The 19,628-nt window shown below is 38.9% G+C and overlaps 2 protein-coding genes and 1 pseudogene across 18 annotated transcripts in view; all 3 read right to left on the minus strand.

The window, feature by feature from the left end:
* Nucleotides 1-19,628, minus strand: part of LOC102028960 (protocadherin gamma-C4) — a 169,872-nt gene that overhangs the window by 53,952 nt on the left and 96,292 nt on the right. The window contains exon 1 of one of the 17 annotated variants that reach the window (XM_013512144.1): nucleotides 15,103-17,867. The exons of the other annotated variants lie outside the window; for them this stretch is intronic. Coding sequence (XP_013367598.1) covers nucleotides 15,103-17,526 — 2,424 coding nt within the window. The 5' untranslated portion in view covers nucleotides 17,527-17,867. Of the gene's footprint in view, nucleotides 1-15,102; nucleotides 17,868-19,628 lie in introns of those variants that run through there. 17 annotated transcript variants of the gene reach the window in all.
* LOC106148073 lies at nucleotides 7,282-11,037 on the minus strand (annotated as a pseudogene).
* The window catches only part of LOC106148055 (protocadherin gamma-B7-like), a 4,495-nt gene continuing 4,040 nt past the window's right edge, over nucleotides 19,174-19,628 (minus strand). The window contains exon 2 of the mRNA XM_013512114.1: nucleotides 19,174-19,613. Coding sequence (XP_013367568.1) covers nucleotides 19,174-19,613 — 440 coding nt within the window. The remainder of the gene's footprint in view (nucleotides 19,614-19,628) is intronic.

Consider the following 19,628-nt stretch of genomic DNA (forward strand, 5'->3'; position numbering starts at 1 on the left):
TGAAGTACATACAGGAGGTCCTCACTTTGTACAGTAGTACTTATGCTGTAGTGCACACCTGTCATCCCAACTACTCAGGAGCCTAGGTGAGGGGATTGCAAGTTGGAGACCAGCCAGGGAAATTTATCCAGATGCTCTTTCAAAAGAAAATAATAAAAAGGGCTGTGAGCACCTCAATAGGTGAAGAAAATAATTTGACAAAATTTAACACTTAATTCATTATAAAAGCACTCAACAAGAGATTGCGGCTTCCCTCACATTTTCCCTCTCTGGCTTTCTCTTTTGCTGGCCCTCCTGGAAGTCAGTTGCCATGTTTTGAGGTGTCAGGTGGAAATAGACATCCACACAAGAGATTAAGGTAGAGCTGCAGCTAATGCCAGGAAGAAACCGAGGCTCTCATTCCAACAACCCACAAGGAACAGAATTTCACCAATAACTGTGTGAGCACATTTAGAAGTGTATCCTTCCTCAGCCAACCCTTAAAACACAACAGATATAGGTGACACTTTAATTGCAGACGTGTGAGAATTGTGAGGCAGAGGCAGCCAGAAAGACCATACCCAGATTCCTGACCCGCAAAACATATGAAATAATAAATGTTTATTTTAAGCCTCTAGGTTTTGGGATAGTTTCTTACAGAGCAATGGATAACTCATATACCAAATATAATAACAAGGAAACATAAGACCACAAGCTAAGGGCGTTATGTCAAATAAATGACTTATAGTCTACGGAAGTGTCACTTTCATATAAACAAAGCAAGACTAAGGGAGTTTCAAATTAGAGTGGACTCGGAGACATAACCACTAAATGCAATATGTAATCTTTGACTAAAAAAAACACTATAAAATAATGCTAAAGTTTAGTTATGGACCATGCATGAGACGATCCTATCACATCAATGCTAGGTTTTCTCATTTTTCATTATTGAAATTCAGTTATTTAAAAGAATGTACTTTTTAGAAAATATAAAATGAAGTATTTAGGAATAAAGAGGCATGATATATATAACTTACCCCCAAATGGTTTATGAAAAATAATTTGTGTATGCATATTACACATATATATTCTATATATATAGAAAGTAATTGCATATATAAATAGTCTATATATGTGCACTCACACACTTGTAGGTAAGCACATACCACACCCACATATATACAGCCAGGCCTTTGTACCTATGGGTCCCACATGTATAGATTCAAGCACCCACAAATCAAAAATATTTTTATAAAAGTTACGTCTGCACCAAACATATATAGATATTCTTTCATTTTATTATTTCCCAATGACACAGCATAACAACTACTTAATAGAATATACATTGTATTAAATGTTATAAATAATCTAGAGATTATTTAAAGTAGATAGCAGGATGAGTATAGATTATTTTAAAATACTACACTCTATTTGAGCGTCCCAGATTTTGGTATCCATTGGGGATCCTGGATACTGAAGGACAAGAATATATACACATAAAGATATGGGTGAGCCAGGTATGGTGGTGCATGCCTGTAATCCCAGTACTCAGGAGGCTGAGGCAGGATCGCTGTGAGTTCCAGACCAGCCTGAGCTACAAAGTGAGCTCAATGCCAGCCTGAACTGCATAGCGAGACCCTGTCTTGAAAAGACAAAAAAAGAGATATGAATGATACATATATGTGTATATATAAATATGATTTTTTATATACATATATGAGAACAATTCAAGAAATTTAGCACAGCACAAATTTGACAATAAATGCATCTGGCTGAAGTTCTTCACATAGTTCTTTTGATTTTTCTGTAAATTTGAAATAATTTCAAAATTGGAAGTTTAAAACTTCATGTGAAGATACTTATCAAAATTACAAACCTACTTATTCTTTGACCTAGTAATTCCAATTGCACATTTGGGAATTCATCTTATAGATATGCAGCATATGTACAAATGATGTAGGTAAAAGACTATTCAATGCAGTTGCTTGCGATACTGGAAACTGACTGGTTAATAGCCCAGTGGGATGCTAAGCAGTTATTAGCAAGAAATTTTCTATGAATATGAAAATGTTTTTAAAGATTACACTAAGAAAGCAGGATATGTACGATATAGAGCAGTGTATAGTTTGTTATTTTTTGTGAGCAATGTGGAGCAGTAAATTTTGCTTGTTTGCAAAAAATATGAAAAATTTCATATTTGCACAAAGAAATGAGAAGACATTTAACAAACTAATAAAATGTTTACCTGGGGGAGAAGAGGAAGCAAGGTTAAATAGGAGTAGGATCAGGATGGAAGTAAGACTTATTAATATATACTTATTATACTACTATTTTGATTTTTCAACCATTTAAATGTTTTAAGGAATGAAATGAAAATCCTACCTCCACGGTTAACCTGGCACAGTTAGCCTCCACAGCTGTCCTTGGCCTGGACACTTTAGAACTAGGTCAGGTTTAAACAGATCCTTGTTTGGGCCTGAGTTTGCAAACCAAAAAGCCAGAGCAGACTAGGGGGCCATCTCTTGGGTCCCATAGGCCTAGAGTTGGAAGAAAGTACTGAAATGACAGAAAATGAATAGGCCCTCTTCTACTCTCAGGAAACCCCTTTCCTATTCTCCTGTCCATCCACCATCCTCAGTAAAATAAATACCTGTTGACAATAAGGAAGATACCACAGCAGGATAAAAAAAAAAAAGAAAATTACTAAATTTGAAGTATATAGTAGACCTATAAGGACTCAAATAGAAAGCTTCCTTTAGATCTTATTAAGGAATAAATATTCTTATATATTAAGTTGCATGACAATATATAGCATATACTATAAAATGATCCCTGTTGTACAAAAACTAATATTAATATCAGTGATCTCTTGAGGGGAGACTGAGGCATGAAAAAGGGAGTGGAATATTATGTTTTATTTTCTTAAATTTCTTTTCAAATTGAATTACAGTTCATAGACAATCAAACACAAGAGGCTTAAGTTCAATGAGTTTTAGAAAACATATACATCCATATAACCATAACCCACCTCTCTATCAAGACATGGAATATTTTTATTTTCGTGGGAGAGAAAAGTTCTACCATCATGTATTTTATTGGTTTCAACTTTAAAATGCTGAGGACTCCATAGGATGCTTAAGTTACATGTGGGCATACAATATTTCACATGTACTCATAATGTTAAACTTGAACAATTTTGTTATGATTACTATATCCTTTTAAACATTCCTCCTCTGAAATTTTAATGTTTGTAAGACAAAGATAGATGGTGAGAGAAACTGAGATTAATCATTCCCATGGATAGCTGGGAATGTAGCTCCATGGTAGAGCACTTGCTTGGCATACACAAAGCCCTGGGGTCCATCTCCAGAACTGGGAAAGAAAAATTTTATGGAGAGCATGCAATCAGGAGAAAGCAACTTAAATACAAAAAAACAAAAACAAAAACAAAAACAAAAACAAAATAACCCATCCAAATAAATAATAAACCAAACAGAATTACAGAGGGAGAAAATAACCCAATACCAGGACTAGTCTGATGAGTGCAGTGAATATGAGTTAAACACAGTATCGGTGCTGGAAGTTTTGTATAGTGAAAAAAGACTGGGAAGAAAAATAAGTCAGGGTTAACTCAGTCACAAACCCAAACACATGCCAATATAGAACTATCAGGCAGTTTATCATGGCCAGTTTTATAGAGACCTACCCAACTGAATAGATTATCACAGTGGAATAAATCAGATATTAATGGAATTGTGATTATATATCCAACCACACAATTTGTACATGAGGATGCTTCTTAGAATTTCATATCAGACATGCCTACAACTAGAATTCTCTTAAATCCACCCTTCTTTAGTCTCTCACATCTCATAAAATTACACCTTTAACAACACAATTACTTAATTTTGAAATCTGGAAATCACTCTTAATATCCCCTTTCATCCATTGTCTTTATGCAGTCAACAATATTTTTTAAAGATCTATCACTTACCAGGCAATGATCTTATTAGACACTGAGGAATATAATGATAAATAAAATAACCCCTGCCCTCATGGAGCTTATATTCTGCCTATTCCATCATTAAATGAATCTATGTTCTAAAAATATCTCCAATCCATGCATTTATCCCTATATTTACTCCCTTTAATCCAAGCCAGCACTGCTTTTGACCAGGAACACTGCCATAGTCTCCCACCTGGCCTTCTTGTTTCCATTTGTAACAGTCATAAGTCACTTCTCCATACAGTAGTACAGTAATATTTAAAGTTCAAATGATATTTTGTCACTGTCTTATTTAAAATCATTAATAGCTCCTAAGTACAAAGATAAGTAAAAGCCAGAATCTTTAATGTAGTTTACAGGGCCCTACCTTGTTAGTTTCATCCATTTATTTCCCATTTCCAGCCTCCCTAGCCTTTTTCAAGTACTTGAAGCCCACAAATTTGGTTTTTATGACCTTAATGCATGCTATTTCTCCTGCCTGACTTTTTTTTTTTTTTTACTTTTCTTGTTATATAGCTAACCTCTACTCATCCTTTAGAGATTACTCTATGAGGGCCAAGGAGATAGCTCAGTGGCACAGCACCTGCTTGGCAAGCACAAGGTCCTGAGTTTGATTCTTGGTACCAAAAAAAGAAAAATAGAGATTACTCTATGAAATGTTATAAAAATATACAATGAGTGTTTTGCTATACAAATGAATGAATGAATCACTACTAGACTTAAGCAGACATCAGTGTTTATTGTTTTTGGATGGGTTCTCTCAGCTATACACTCAAGATAATGGCAGCCTCAACTTATGCAAAGTTGGTTCAGGCTTATAGTACTCTCAAACTATATTCTCACACAACATAGTGTGAGCATAGAGGACTTTGAATCTTGTATTTTTGAAAGCAAAGTAATATTTAAGAAACCAATAACTTCTTTGTAAACTAGCAATGAAAAATCAGAAAACAAAACAATACAATATTACTTGCAAGGACATCCAAGAACACCAAATAAGTGGGGATAATTTATTGAAAAAAAAATTTCTGCACCTTTCATAATGGCAAAGAAATATAAGCAGTCTAAGTGCTCATCAGCTAAAGAATGGATAAAGAAATTGTGGTATGTATATACAATGGAATACTATCCAACAATAAAAGGATAAAACCCTGTTATCTGTGATAACATAGATGAAACTATAAATTATATTAGGTGATCTAAACTAGGCACAGAAAGCTAGGCACTAAATTATCTTACATATAGAATCTAAAAGCCTGATCTCACAGAAGTTGAGAGGAGAATAGTGGTTAACATGGGCTGGGGAGAGTGGAGGGAGATAGATACAGTTATAGAGGAACAAGAAGTTCTGCAGTGCTATTGCATGATAGGGTGAGTATAGGTAACAATAATGTACAATATAGTTAAAAAATCTGGGAGAAAAGATTTTGAAAGTTTTCATAAAGAAATGATAGATGTTGGAACAGATAGATATGTTTGAGCTGTTGCAAACACTATGTAATGTGCATATGTATCTAAATATTATGTAGCATTGCCTTAATATGTACAACTTTATGTTTTATATATCCATTAAGAATAAAAATTTAAATAGAGGATTTCTTCACTAAAACCTACAAAACACAGTTCAGGGAATTTTAAAAGATCTAATTAAATGGACATATATACCATGTTCATGGATTGGGAAATTTCACTACCGATAAGATGACCTCTGACCTCCCTGCTTTAGATTCAGTGCAATCCCATTCAAATCCTTGTAGGCTTTATCTCCCTGGACAGGGATAAGATTATTTTATTTGGAAAGATAAATGACCAAATATAGTAAAAATATTTATACAGAAGAAAAGAATTGCAAGATTTACCTACCTGATTTCAAGATTCATTATAAGGTTGTAATAAGTAAGAATGTATAATATTGACACTATAATAGAAAAACAGATTGGTGCATAGAAATAGGACTACATATGTCAGTGAAATAATTTTCAACAAAGGTACCAAAGCAATTCAATAGATAAAGGAAACTTTTCAATAAATGATGCTGAAAAGTATGGGGAAAAAAGACTCTCAATCCCTACCTCACTGAATTGTTTCCTTATTCTATAGTGAAAACTACTTTAAATAAGGTAAATACAAAGAAAAATTCACCAGAGATATTCACTGTCTCTTCTAGCATATCACTAGGACAAGACATTACACAAGACAAGTCAAACACATGCAAATGACACATATTTGTTGAGGTGTTTGTCTTTTCTTGAATTCCAAACTCTAGCAAAGCCTTTAGTAAGCATCAGAATCCAGGTTAAAATCACCAAATTATCTGATTTCCTGAGTTCCTTTCAGAGACCAAAACCAAGGTAGCGTTTTATAATAAAGTTAGTATAGCTTAGGCTATATAGCTTAAGCTATAGAATATACAGCAGTAAGGAAACATTGTAAATAACCACAATGTTATGCATCTTCCTGTTAATATTCTTTTAGTCTTGACTCACAAGTAAGTCTTCCATTTTTTCCAGAGTTTCTGTATTATCCACTTTACTTAATTTTGCTGTTTACTTATTTATTGGTACTGGGAACTGAATGCAGGACCTTGCGCTTGCCAGGTAGGTGCTGTGCCACTGAGCTGTATCTCCAGCCCAATTTTGCTTTTTAAAAGTAACTGCTTTCCAATTTTTTTGTTTATGTTTTAGATTGTAAGCTTCCAACTCACTGGCAGTGAAATAATGGGAAATTTTATTTGCAGGAATTATTCTGTAATTTTTCAATAATTTTTGAAGTGTTTGCAAACTGCTAGTTCAAGAAAATATGCTAATACCTGGATCTATTTGTACATTTGTCTACTGGTTTATTGAAAGGAACAGTTTGGGGCTGGGGATTTAGCTCAGCGGCAAAAAGCGCCTGCCTGGCAAGCGCAAGGTCGTGAGTTCGGTTCCCGGTACCGGAGAAAAGCCAAAAAAAAAAAAAAAAAAAAAAGAAAGGAACAGTTAATGCTTAATTTTTTTTTCTTGACCAATTTAGCATGCTTATAGCTGGTAAACTGAACAACTAACTTGAAGACAATAATATGCAATGTAAGAACCATTGTTGAATTTCTACCATCTTGTTTAGTGAAGCTCTGTATCATTTCTAATTTTTTTATTGCTTTTTATTCTCTTTAATTGTTTGAGCCATCTTGTATTCTTATATCTGGTAACCTGAGCAACCTTGTTGAAGGTAACAATATGTAATATACAATATTGTTAATTCCTATTATCTTGTTTTGAAATCCTGTATCATTTTTGGTTTTGTGTTTCTTTGTTTTTGTCTTTGTTGTTATTTTGTTGTTTTTTTCTCTTTAAAATAAAAATTAAAAAAAGAAGGAATGAAGTTCCTATCCAGCATTCTATGCTAACTTGAATTCACTTAAAGCATTTGAATCGGCCTAATTTCCTGCCTCAGGAAGATCGTGGGGAGAGAAGCTTTTTGTACCATACAGAATGATGGACTGGACATGGTTGGGAGACAGTGCAGCTTCCAGCGGTGTTCACAATCTAGTTTGAAAAGCAAGTTTCCATGTAAAAAGGAGTCTGGCACCCTCAGTCATAAGAGGCTGTTCCATGGAACAGTAATTTTCAAGGCTTGGGTTTAGCAACTTCCAGGAGTCTTATCCTTAGACTTTTTTTTTGCAATTGTTGGCTAACTTTTCAGCAAGGATGTCTACTTGCAGTGAGAGAAGATTTCTCAAACAGAAAATGAAAATGTCATGTGTTGAATGACAAATGCCAAACAGTGATTCTGAGTTATAAATGTACATCTTTTACAGTGCAATGATCAAAATTTTCCCTCTTGTTTTTGGATCAACACAATTTGAAGATCTAAGTAAAATTATAAAATATAATCAAATATTTAATAAAAAATGTTACCTACCTACAAGACCCTAAATACTGTGACTCATCTGATATTCCTATCATGCTGCACTACTGTCCCTCAAGCTCCCCATGCCAGACATTTTCCATCTTATGACCTTGGATAGTACCATCAGATATACTCTTCCCTGGGATCTTTGGAAAGCTCTCATGCTGGAAGAAAACCTGTTTATGATTGAATTTAATTTCATCAAGAATTTCTCACGTTGGAAGGTGGACTCTGGCCCAAGGAGGCAGAATCATCCCTGTCTTCAGAGGGGATTCCTGCACTGAGGTTGCTATTGAGTCCTGAGGAGTAGGGTGTCCAAGAGGGGAAATCCTGAGCCCAGGATTAGTAGGAGTAGCACACATGTGCTAGGAATGTGGCACCATAGAGCTACAGTTACGTTGAAATCTGGAGCCTAGAGTGGGACAGAGGTCTGTGGGGAAAGACTCCAGGATATGGCCATTTTTGAATCTTCAGCACTTCAAAAGCAGCACAACTAATGTAGTCAGGAACACCAGGTGCAGTGGCACAAAAGAAGCTGTCCACCATCACTCACACAGACCAGCAGGTAGTATTGGGCAGCGTCCTTGTTACTCAAGAAGAGCCTAGGATGGCTGGCCTGCAGCATGTAGTAGGACAGCCAGGCATTGTGTCCCAAGTCAGCGTCCACTGCCACCACCTTGGTGACCAGGTAGCCGGGCTCTGCGACACCTGGTATGGTGTCAAAGAGTGCCGAGCCATCGGGCCCCAGGGAGGTACAGCACTCACAGCGCATTGTCATTGCGGTCTCCCACCAGCACGCTCAGGCTCACATTGGCACTAAGCACAGGCGAGCCCTGGTCATGGGCCTGCAGAGTGAGCTGGAAGGCACGCTGCGCAAACACCACGCCACTCTGCGCTCACAGACACTTAGGACAGCAGCACTCTAGACTCTAGGTCGCTGGCCACAATGGAGTAGGAGACTTGGCTGTTGGGTCCCAAGTCAGGGTCAGAGGCTTTGACTTGAGCAATGGAAGCTCCTGCTGGGTTGTTCTCTGCCATGTGGACCATGTAGGAGGCCTGCTGGAAAACTGGAGCGTTGTCGTTGACCTCAACAATGTACAGGGTGCTGCTTGTGCTGCAGGACAGGGAGGGCTTGCTCCTGTTGGTGGCAGTGATGGTGATGTTGTACTCCAAGGTTTGTTTCCTGCCCAGAATCCCACCTGTTACAAGCTTGTAGTAATTATTGGAGGATGATTTTACTTTGAAAGGTGCATTTTCTTGTATAAGACACATGACTTGCCTGTTGTCTCCTGAGTTTGGATCTTGTGTTTTAAACATAGTACTACTGTTTGAGGTGCAGAATCCTTGGCAGTCATTGTGGAAATAGAAGTAAAAATCACCTGTGGGACATTACTATCATCTAGAATTTCAATCTCAACAGTACACTAAGCCACCAGTCCTCCTCGGTCCTTTGCTTCCAAAACCATGGAATATTTTTAAATCTCTTTGAAGTCTAATGTACTTAAAGTTTTCATTTCTCTGCTCTTATTAGCAAGACCAAAATGACTATGAGTACTGTGGGCTTTGAAGGCATACATAATCTCTCCACTGGCGCCCTCATCCTGGTCTGTGGCCCTTACCCTCAGCACAGAGGTAACTGGAGGCATGTCTTCCTGAAGGCTGACCCAATACATGCCCTGACTAACACTGGGGGCTTGTCGTTGACATCAGCCACCAGGATCAGGATCTGAGTAGTACCACTTTGTGGTGGGTCACCACCATCTACAGTTGTAGGCCCTAAGTGAGGGAAGCTATGCTTTTCTCAGTCTAGTGGCTCTTCTAAGATAAGGTCAGCATATTTCTTTCCACTGGTGGCCTCTTTTATTTTGAAGACAAATACAGAGTTGATGTTAAGGTGATAATATTGTAAGGAATTGCTTCCAACATCAGGATCTTGTGTGGGTTCTATTGCAAACGTTGCTCCTGGCTGGGTTAACTCAGAGATATTCAACTAGGTAACATTCCTGCTAAACCGTGGGACATTATCATTCATATCCTGAATCTCTACATTAGTGTGAAAAACACTTAAAGGATTTTCAACTACAGTTCCTGAGTGTAAAGTACAAACTACATCTTGGGGCATATCTTCTCCTGATCCATTCTGTCAGTCACAAGTAAGTCTCCACTTTCTTCACTCAGAGTGAAGTATTTTTTTTTTCTGAATTAACCCGAAACTTCCAAGCCCGTAAGTGCTGGATGCTGAGCCCTCGATCCTTGACAAGGTTTTCCATGACTGAACTCTTGGTCAGCTCCTCAGAGACTGAATACCAGTTCTGCTGGGAGAACGCCTGGCAGTAGAAAACCAGCAGAAAGAGAAACAGTGCTTGCCTCCATCCCACATAGCCTGGTAGTCCTGTGTTGTTCTCCATCTCTTCCACAGTCAGGATGTCTGCTGGTTCAGCTCAGATAAGGCCCTTTCCAGACTGTCTTTGAATTACGGAGCTCCAAACAAATAGGAGCAGAGCTTATTGACAGTGCAGATTTGCGTATGGTCCTGGTTGAGAATGTTTCTGGTCTGCTTCTGTATTTGTATTCAGTTTGATTAAGAAAGTCACAAAGCAGGAAGTTGGAGGGATCCCATTTATTTGTTTCCGTGTGGGCCAACAGCAGCACTCTGAGTTCCTACTCTAAAACTACAGCCTGAAGAAAGCAGAATACAACATCTGGAGTTGAGAGCAGAAAGATATTTCTCAGTGAATTTACAAGTTGAAAGGTAGCATACACTTTTGCTCTGCAATTAAATATTTCTGGGAATTTATAACCTCAGTTACTTCAGCACACAAAGTGATGGCTTCTTGTTATTCCTTCTTGCCTCTGGGTATTTTTAAACTAATTTTTTTCTATTTACACCCCCACCCCAGTCTTTCCTTGTATTTATGTAACACAGTCTCAAGATGAACTGCTGGCTGAATCTTCAGCTGAAAATAAGACAGAAGCTTCTAAGAAGTTTCACAATATGGCAACCCTATGAACAAATGCATTTATTTGATAGATCAGAAAGTTGGCTTTCATTAGATGCTTGATATAGAGGGGAAGCACTTGTAAAAACAGTGGTTTTATAGCATGATTCTTTTCCAAGAGACTGCTTTCTAATCATTCAGTTCAGGCTTTTTTTGTTTTGTTTTGTTTTTCTCCGGTACCGGGAATTGAACTCACGACCTTGCACTTGCCAGGCAGGCACTGTGCCACTGAGCTAAATCCCCAGCCCCCAGTTCAGGCATTTTATTGAATGATTAAGTGTGTGAACCATTGTGTGAAATGCTTCAGAGACTTAACTATTAGCTAACAAATTACCCATATGCTCAGTGATTTTACACACAGGAGACTCTATATGAGTTCTCCAAGAGGAATTATGGCAATACCAACTTCTTTTTATAAAGATAGGTTACTTGAAACAATGATCTATTTGATGGGAATTTTCTTCACATTTTCCTGAACCAAATTCCTTCTCATAAGGTATCCTGAAACATCACCCTCTATAAAATACTTTTCCATGTTCTTTGTCATAAGCTACCTTTTGCCATAAGTATTTTAAGAATGTGCCCTAAAGAGTGTGCACTATTTTTTGTACTTATTATGTATGTTTTCCCCCAAATGAACTCAAAATATAATATTAGAGAATATATATTTTTCCTGAGATATAGGCTCATTAGCTTGATCAATATCGCTTAGCAGGCTGTGTGTTTGCTTTTTTGAACCTGGTATCTTGTATGAAGAAAAGGTAGATTTTTCACCAGAATTTTCATGACAAGAGGTACCCCATTACATGTCACTAAGAAAACTGGGATATAGTGCACTAATTGATAGGTAGCCTTCCAATTCATTGAAGAGTATTCTGTGAGGTATATAATTTCAGAAAGGTTCAATATCTCCTCCAGGGTGAATGTGGTGAAAACTGACAGACTACAGTTGAATTTTCAGCAGAGGCACAACTTTTAAGTTACAGCTGAATGCTTTAATTTACTTATTAGAGGAAATGAATGCACACCCACCAGCCACAACACATGGGAAGGCAGCCAAAGTCCTTGATATAATACTTTCATTACCAGCAACAGAAGAAATGTAAACATCTAAAGCCACTACTCAGTTACTCTCAGAAAACAATCAACAAATATCTTAATTATCAATTATCAACAATTATCCTAAATATTTTAAAACTAAGATTGGTATTTTGTATGGCTGTTTACTTCAACCCTCATATAGCGCAAACTAAGTAACTCCAAACTTCAGGTTTTGGTGATCCATTTTCCTGTTATATCACCTACGATGCCACTGGAGTAAACTGCTTTTTAAAAATAAGTTCCAGGGGCTGACACAAGCACCTGCCTGGCAAGAGCAAGGTCCTGAGTTTGATTCCTCATACCAAAAAGCAGAGTCTGCCAGGTAAGGGTGAGGTCCTGAGTTCGATTCCTGGTGAAGACCCCCAAAAAAAGTTTCATAGGAACTTTGTTTAGATTATATTATTCAGACAGAGAAACATTAATGCCCCCAAAATTGTCTCATATAAAATAATATTTCTCCCATTGTTTATGGCCTGAAACTGTGACTTCTCAGTCAAGAATATGCCTTGGCACTTAAGATTTTAAAATTACCTTCACAAACATTTTAGAAAAATTTCATTTTCACTTGCAAGCCATCCCATTGTACCACGTGGCAAAGCACTCAATTAGTTATTTCTTTCTCCAACAAAATGTCAAGCATGAATCCTTTTTCTGTCCACCATGAAAAATGACTACTGTTAACTAACTACTGGTTGTGAACTAGAAGATTTATACATTTTCTGTAGTCCCTAGCACAATCTTTCAAATTAAATATTCCTACCCACATTTTGCTGAACCCCAGAGAGGTTAAGTAATTTGTCAAGGGCCGGGGATATAGCTCAGAGGTACAAGCACCTGCCTGCCAAGCGTAAGGTCCTGAGTTCGATTCCTGGTGAAAAAAAAAAAACTTAAGCCAATAATTTGTCAAAGGTGACCCAGTAAGGAAGTTGCCTAGTTGCAAATTTATCGTCTTTCAAAAGCGGGTATCAGGGAATCCTTAGAGCACATTCATGTTCTTTTAAAGAACTACGTAATGAAAGCCTTCCAATTCAAACTGAAAACATAGTTGAGATTACTAGTTTTTTTTGAGATATAGTCCAGAGTCATGACTACTCATGCCCTGTCTCTCAATGATTTGTCCCTCCATCAAGTTAGGTAAACAGTGATCAGCATAATCTTACTATGTTAGCTTAGTTTATCAATTTTTGTTTTCCAGTGATATCTTTCATTTTTCAGTTGCCCACCGTATGAGAACAGACTGTTTAAAAAACATTTTCATAATAATTCCTACAATATATGAGAGGGTGCATTGCCTTCTATTTCTCTTAGTATAAAAGAACATTATAAGAAGTACATTCTATTGGGAACATAATGTAAATATAAATTTTATATTTTTTGCCAGAGATGGTGGTGCATGCTTGTAATCCCAGCACTTGGGAGGCTGAGGCAGGAGGATCGGTGCAAGTTTGAGACCCGCCTGGGCTACATAGTGAGTTCAAAGACAGCCTAAACTACATAGCAAGACCCTGTCTCAAAAATTTTTTAATAAATTTTTTTGCATAGGTGCATATATTTCCTTTTAAAAAACCACACAAATAGAACCATAAAATCTGTACTTCCTTTTGGTATGTGTGTTGGGGGGCTCTTGGTCATCAAGAAGCCTAATGTAATATGTGAATATGGGTAACATTTTAGAGTCATTTGATTATCTTTTCTTCACTAAGTGGCTTGTAATCTCTTTTTATAAATCTAGGTTTTAAGTATCTTATTTTTTATAGGCAGCAAATAAAAAGAACAGAAAAAAATTATCTTTCTTATCCCCTTATGAAATTCACCAAAAGAAATCAGCAACGCTCATCAATAGTAATACACTTTTGCATCCAATTCCTGATAAACATTTTACAGTAAATATGAAGTTTTTAGAAAACACAACCTGTGCAATTTTAAGAAAAAAATCCATGTTTGTAAAAGTTATGGGAAATTTAATGGAGGAAACAGGAATTACCGAAATTTTCCCACAGTACCAAAAGTATGCTCAAAACATACGGAAATGTTCAAAAAATAATTTCTTCAAAGAAATTCTCAGTGGGATAAATGGCAAAGAATAATTTAAGTCATCATTGTGGCACATTTTCTTAATTCTGAATATTTCACAAAACCATCATTAATATCAACTGAGGTAAATTGAGCAAAAGATCTAGTATATTATTTATTGGTATTTTACTGCTGAAATGTATAATGAGGTGAAAAAATCTTCATGGTTCTTCACTACAACATATATATTGTATGTTTGAGAAAATGTCAAATGTGTAAGAAATGAACCCATTACATTTGAAAGCTGGATGATTTAAAGACATGAAATGACTTAGGACACCAAGAAAGTATAAACGAATGTGACCCCAACAACCGGAAAGAATTAGTGTACTTTAAAAGACAGTTTATAAACTTGTTGATGATCTCAAGTATAGCTAAAGCCATTCTAGTTTATTGGGGCTGGGGATGTAGTTAGTGGTAGAGGGCTTAGTACATTCAGGTCCTGGGTTTGATTCCAGCACTGCCCATACACACACACACACACACACACACACACACATACATACACACATATATATACATATATATAGCTACTTTTTAAAAAGATTTACTAAAATTTTCATTTATTCTATTCATATTTCCCATTACACACACACACACACACATATATACATATATATATAGCTACTTTTAAAAAAGATTTACTAAAATTTTCATTTATTCTATTCATATTTCCCATTAAATCAGATTTCTCCTCTCTCGAAGAATCTGTGTTTTTTAACAGGTAAATTGGCATCAGATGCTTGACACAAACCCTGCATGGCCAATAAGAAAAATTTAAAAACAGGAAGGTATTAGAGTTGATAAATTAAACTAGAAAATTATATATAGTATTAATAAGGTACTTTAGAGATTGCTTACATGTTATCTAGTAATATAATGTCAATAAGGTAATATTTGTATTGTCTCTAATATTATATGTTTACACATATACATATTTAGAAACACGTATATCTATATTGGTATCTGCTTTATTAATTCCACATATACACTAATCTTCTATACTACGGGATATTTTGCTTCCAGCTCAGAAAACAGTATCTAATATGGACTCACCTGAATCAACGCATGATTGTCTTTAGAAAACACTGAATCGCCTGATAGCAAAAGAGGCTCGCTTTTCTCACAGCTCTCCTGGCTGATGAGGGTGTCCGCGTAGTTGGGCTGCGGGAAGATCAAGTGGCTCTTCCGCGAGTCTGCGGTCAGCGAGACCTCATGCGAATAGGTCTGCAGGAAAGCGCGCACCCCGTCCACGCCCACAAATTGCGAGGCGGGTAAACCAGCCAATCCGTTTCTCGCAGTCTGGAGCAGGCGCATGGAGTGCCAGCGCCGCAGCTTTAGCGCCAGCAGCACGATGACAAAGGCTAGGAAGACGCAAGAGACTGAGGCCACCGCTACCACCAGGTACAGCGTGAGGCCTGAGGTTTCAGAGTTGGCCGGGGACTCTAGACTGCTCAGATCCGCTAGAACTTCAGGGATGCTGTCGGCCACGGCCACGGTGATAGTGACCGTGGCCGAGAGAGGGGGCTGGCCGTGGTCCTGCACAGACACCACCAGGCTCTGCTTAAGTGCATCTCTGTCCAGCAGGGCCCTTGCGGTGCTCACCTCGCCCGTGTGCAGCCCCACGGAGAAGAGCCCAGGCTCGCTGGCTTTGAGCAGGCGGTAGGACAGCCAGGCGTTCTGACCCGAATCTCTGTCCACTGCCACCACTTTAGTCACCAGGTATCCGGGCTCTGCAGAGCGAGGTGCTAGCTCCACTCCGGTGGAACCGTCCAAGGGAATGGCTGGATACAGGATTTCGGGGGCATTGTCGTTCTGGTCCTGCACGAACAAGTTCAACGACACGTTGCTGCTGAGCGGCGGGTCCCCACTGTCACGTGCCAGCACTTGCAGCTGTAGGTGTTGGAACTGCTCATAGTCAAAGGATTGCAATGCATACAAGACACCAGTGTCCGAATTGATGGAGACATAAGAGGCCATAGGAGACCCCTGGAGGGTGTCCTCAACCAGGGAATAAGTGACCTGTGAGTTCTCGTCGCAGTCAGGGTCGTGCGCGGTCACTGAGATGATTGAGGCGCCTCTGGGGTTGTTCTCTGGGATGTAGGCGGAATAGGAGGTCTGAGGGAAGGTGGGTGGGTTATCATTGGTGTCTGCTACCACCAGAGAGATATGCGTTTCAGTTGACAGGGGTGGATTTCCAGCGTCGGTTGTGGTCACCGTGATGTTATAATTAGGAACCTGTTCCCGGTCTAAGATTGTATCGGTGACTAAACTATAGTAATTTCCGTAAGATTTTTCTAATTTAAAGGGCTCGTTCCCTGGGATGGAACACATTACCTGTCCATTTTCCCCAGAGTCTTGATCATTGACATGTAAAAGAGCAATTAATGTTCCTCTGGGGGAGTTTTCCGGAACGGAGCTGGTGAGAGAGGTGACCACTACTTCGGGGGCGTTGTCATTTACGTCCAGCACTGTGATCAGGACTTTGGCTTGTGCGGAATATCCTGCGTTATCCATGGCTTGCACTTCCATCTCGTAGAAAGCTGATTCCTCGTGGTTCAACTCGCCTATTGTCGATATTGTCCCTAAATTACTATCCAGCCTGAAAACTTGGGCCGCCTTGTGGTCCACATACCGGAAGGAGTACATCACTTCCGCATTGGCCCCTTCGTCAGGGTCGGTGGCGTTTACCAGGAGCAGTTGAGTGCCCACAGCCACATTCTCCGGAACACTCACGCGGTACTCGGACCGAGCAAACACTGGTGCATTGTCATTCACGTCAACAACCACTACGCGGATGCGCGCGGTGCCGGTGCGGACCGGGTCGCCCCCGTCCGAAGCCGTGAGGACCAGCTGATGAGCCGCATTTTTCTCGCGGTCCAGGGCGCGCTCCAGCACCAGCTCCGGGTATTTGTTACCGTCTGCTCCGTTTTTCACCTCCAGGGAGAAGTGAGTATTTGCGCTGAGCTCGTAGGTCTGGAGAGAGTTCTTCCCGATATCTGGATCCCAAGCGTGGGGAAGAGGGAACCGCATCCCAGTGGCTGCGTTTTCACTCATTTTTATTTCTAATTCACTTTCACTGAAGTAAGGGGAGTTATCATTAATATCCCTCACTTCTACTTCTACCCCATATATTTTCACTTTATCCTCCATTAGAATCTCTAGATTTAATAGACACTTGGCGGACCCCATGCAGAGCTCCTCTCGGTCTATCCGGCCCGCCGTGACTAAGCTGCCGCTGCGCAGGTTCAGGGTGAAAAGCTGCGTCCTACCTCTGGAGACGAGGCGGACTCCGCGCTCCGCCAGCTCGCGGGGCTCCAGCCCCAGGTCCTTGGAGATGTTCCCCACCCTAGAGCCTTTCTCCAACTCCTCGGGAACTGAATAGCGTATCTGGGTGCATCGGGCTTCCCACAAGATCCCCAAGAGGACGCCCAGCAGGGCCAGCCCTTCGCGGTCCCGGTACAGTCGCACAGGAATCATTGTCACTTTCTTCCAGGATTATTTCCAGTTCTTCCCTGGACCACTGAAGTCAGTATCAGCTCTTCAGCCCCTGGAGCCGGACGGTCTGGAGCGGGGGCCGAGCGTCTCCGCTGTTTCCTCACAGAGATGTCTTGTTTCGATCTGTGCTTTGTGCTTTAGGCGCATGCAAGGAGAGCAGGATCTCTGCATTTCTCTCCCTGATTGGTGAACAGCGGCGCTCAGAGTCCTAACCAATTACTGCACAATTTTGGACTCCCGGAAAGGATTTTTGATTTTTATACCTCAAAGAGCTCCACCTACTGTTCTTCAAGTGCGAACGGAGACGGAGCCCACTAAACCAAGAGTATTCTTTTTAGTAGAAACTTCACGAGCTTTTTATTTCCTAATTTTTTTTCAGACAGAACCCTTTCTTGAGATTATTTTCTGTAGATGTCCGTGTTTTGCGATACTGTTTTCCTAAACAGTAATTTAAAAGCCCTTGTTTAAATTACGCAGATATTATGAAAGAGCAATCTCTAGGAACTTCTTGTTTTGAGACTTTACATTGTAAAATAATTTAAACTTTTGGCTTCAGCTATAATTTGAGGCAACATTTTTCAATAGATTTTTTGAACTTATCTAAATGGAAGACTACTTCAATAGATTGACATGTAGCACTTTTTTAAAAAATCAAATTTTCACGATAAAATGGAAATCATAAAATGAGAAATGTGATCAGAATCATACCTTGCAAGAAGTCAAATGAAGAAGACATATTAACAGGTTTTCAACAAAATGGAAGCATTCCAATGTGCATTTACTGGATAATGGTAGTTCTATGATTCTACTCAAACATTGTGTTTCAAAAGAATGTTTAGTGTTGGGAAAGCCTTAGTAAAAGAAAATCAACAATACAAAGAATATGATAAATTTACCTTTTCCTGGGTAACTGACCTAATTCCAATTACTGAGAATTACTAGTAATATATTTGGAAGTACACCAAAATACAGAAAACAAATTCTCCCTAAGATATAAATAACTATTGTACTTTCATGAATATAAATATTTATATTCGTGGAAAAGCACTTTTTTGTGCAGGGAGAGTGCTGCACATTGAACCTGGGGCCTTTTAAAGCTAAGTATGTGTTCTATAACAGCTATGCCTCTGACAGTCATACAATAAAAGTAATAACTACAAAATTTGGAAGAAATTTACACATAGCTTTGAAAACAAGCATAAAATTAACTACTTAGTGAGACTCCAAGAAACTCTAACATGCCTGAATACTACCAAATTATTACTATGCCTTTCAAAAATATTTTCTTATGCATTTTCTCTCAGTTTAGTTAATAAAGAATAAAACTTATATACACAAGATGTTGAACCCCCAAGAAATATCCACAAAAAGAAAAATTATAGTTCAATGAAAAATATTTGGCAGCCCCATCATAATATACAGTTCTCACTGGAGTTCATTTTGTTTTTTGGCATGTATGGTGATAAAATATTTCAAAATACGTGGAAGTTAAGAGTGCAGTTACTGGCCCACAAAGAGAGGGCTGGAAAATATCGAGAGTGGATAGTCAAACTCAAAGCAACAGCAGATATCATCTGCTTAAGATTTTCTTGCAAAAATATTGGCTTTGAAAATTAAACCAAACCATTTTCAAATGAAAGACTCATTGAAACTCACGTGAGTAGAAGCAACAGAGTCAGGGTTTATCTTCTCCGTGAAGCTTACTGCCAAAGAAGCTTCGTTAGAAAGATCTTGTGGGGCGACCAGTTCCGGCATCATGGTGAGAAGATCAAGCCTTGTTTTATGAGAGTCAGATGCAACGTATAGATTGTAGGAATAAGGCAAAGTTCCCTCGCTGTAGTTAAGAGAAACCCCTGGTCTGGTCTTAGAACAGAGATCAGATTGAAAGCAGCCCCAGGAAGTGGGACTGGAAGAGTGTCGCAGGCGAAGAGCGATGGTCAAAATCACAGCGAGAAGGAAGAGCACTGAAACCAATGCTAAGGCCACCACCAGATAAAACTGCAGTTCTCCTTGGGGGTCAGGGATCTCCGGAGGGTCGCTGATGTCTGGCAGCACCTCCTGTAGGCTATCTGCGAAAACCAGGA

The sequence above is a fragment of the Chinchilla lanigera genome, unplaced genomic scaffold, assembly GCF_000276665.1.
Source record: "Chinchilla lanigera isolate Chin_1 unplaced genomic scaffold, ChiLan1.0 scaffold00014, whole genome shotgun sequence".
Lineage (NCBI taxonomy): Eukaryota > Metazoa > Chordata > Mammalia > Rodentia > Chinchillidae > Chinchilla > Chinchilla lanigera.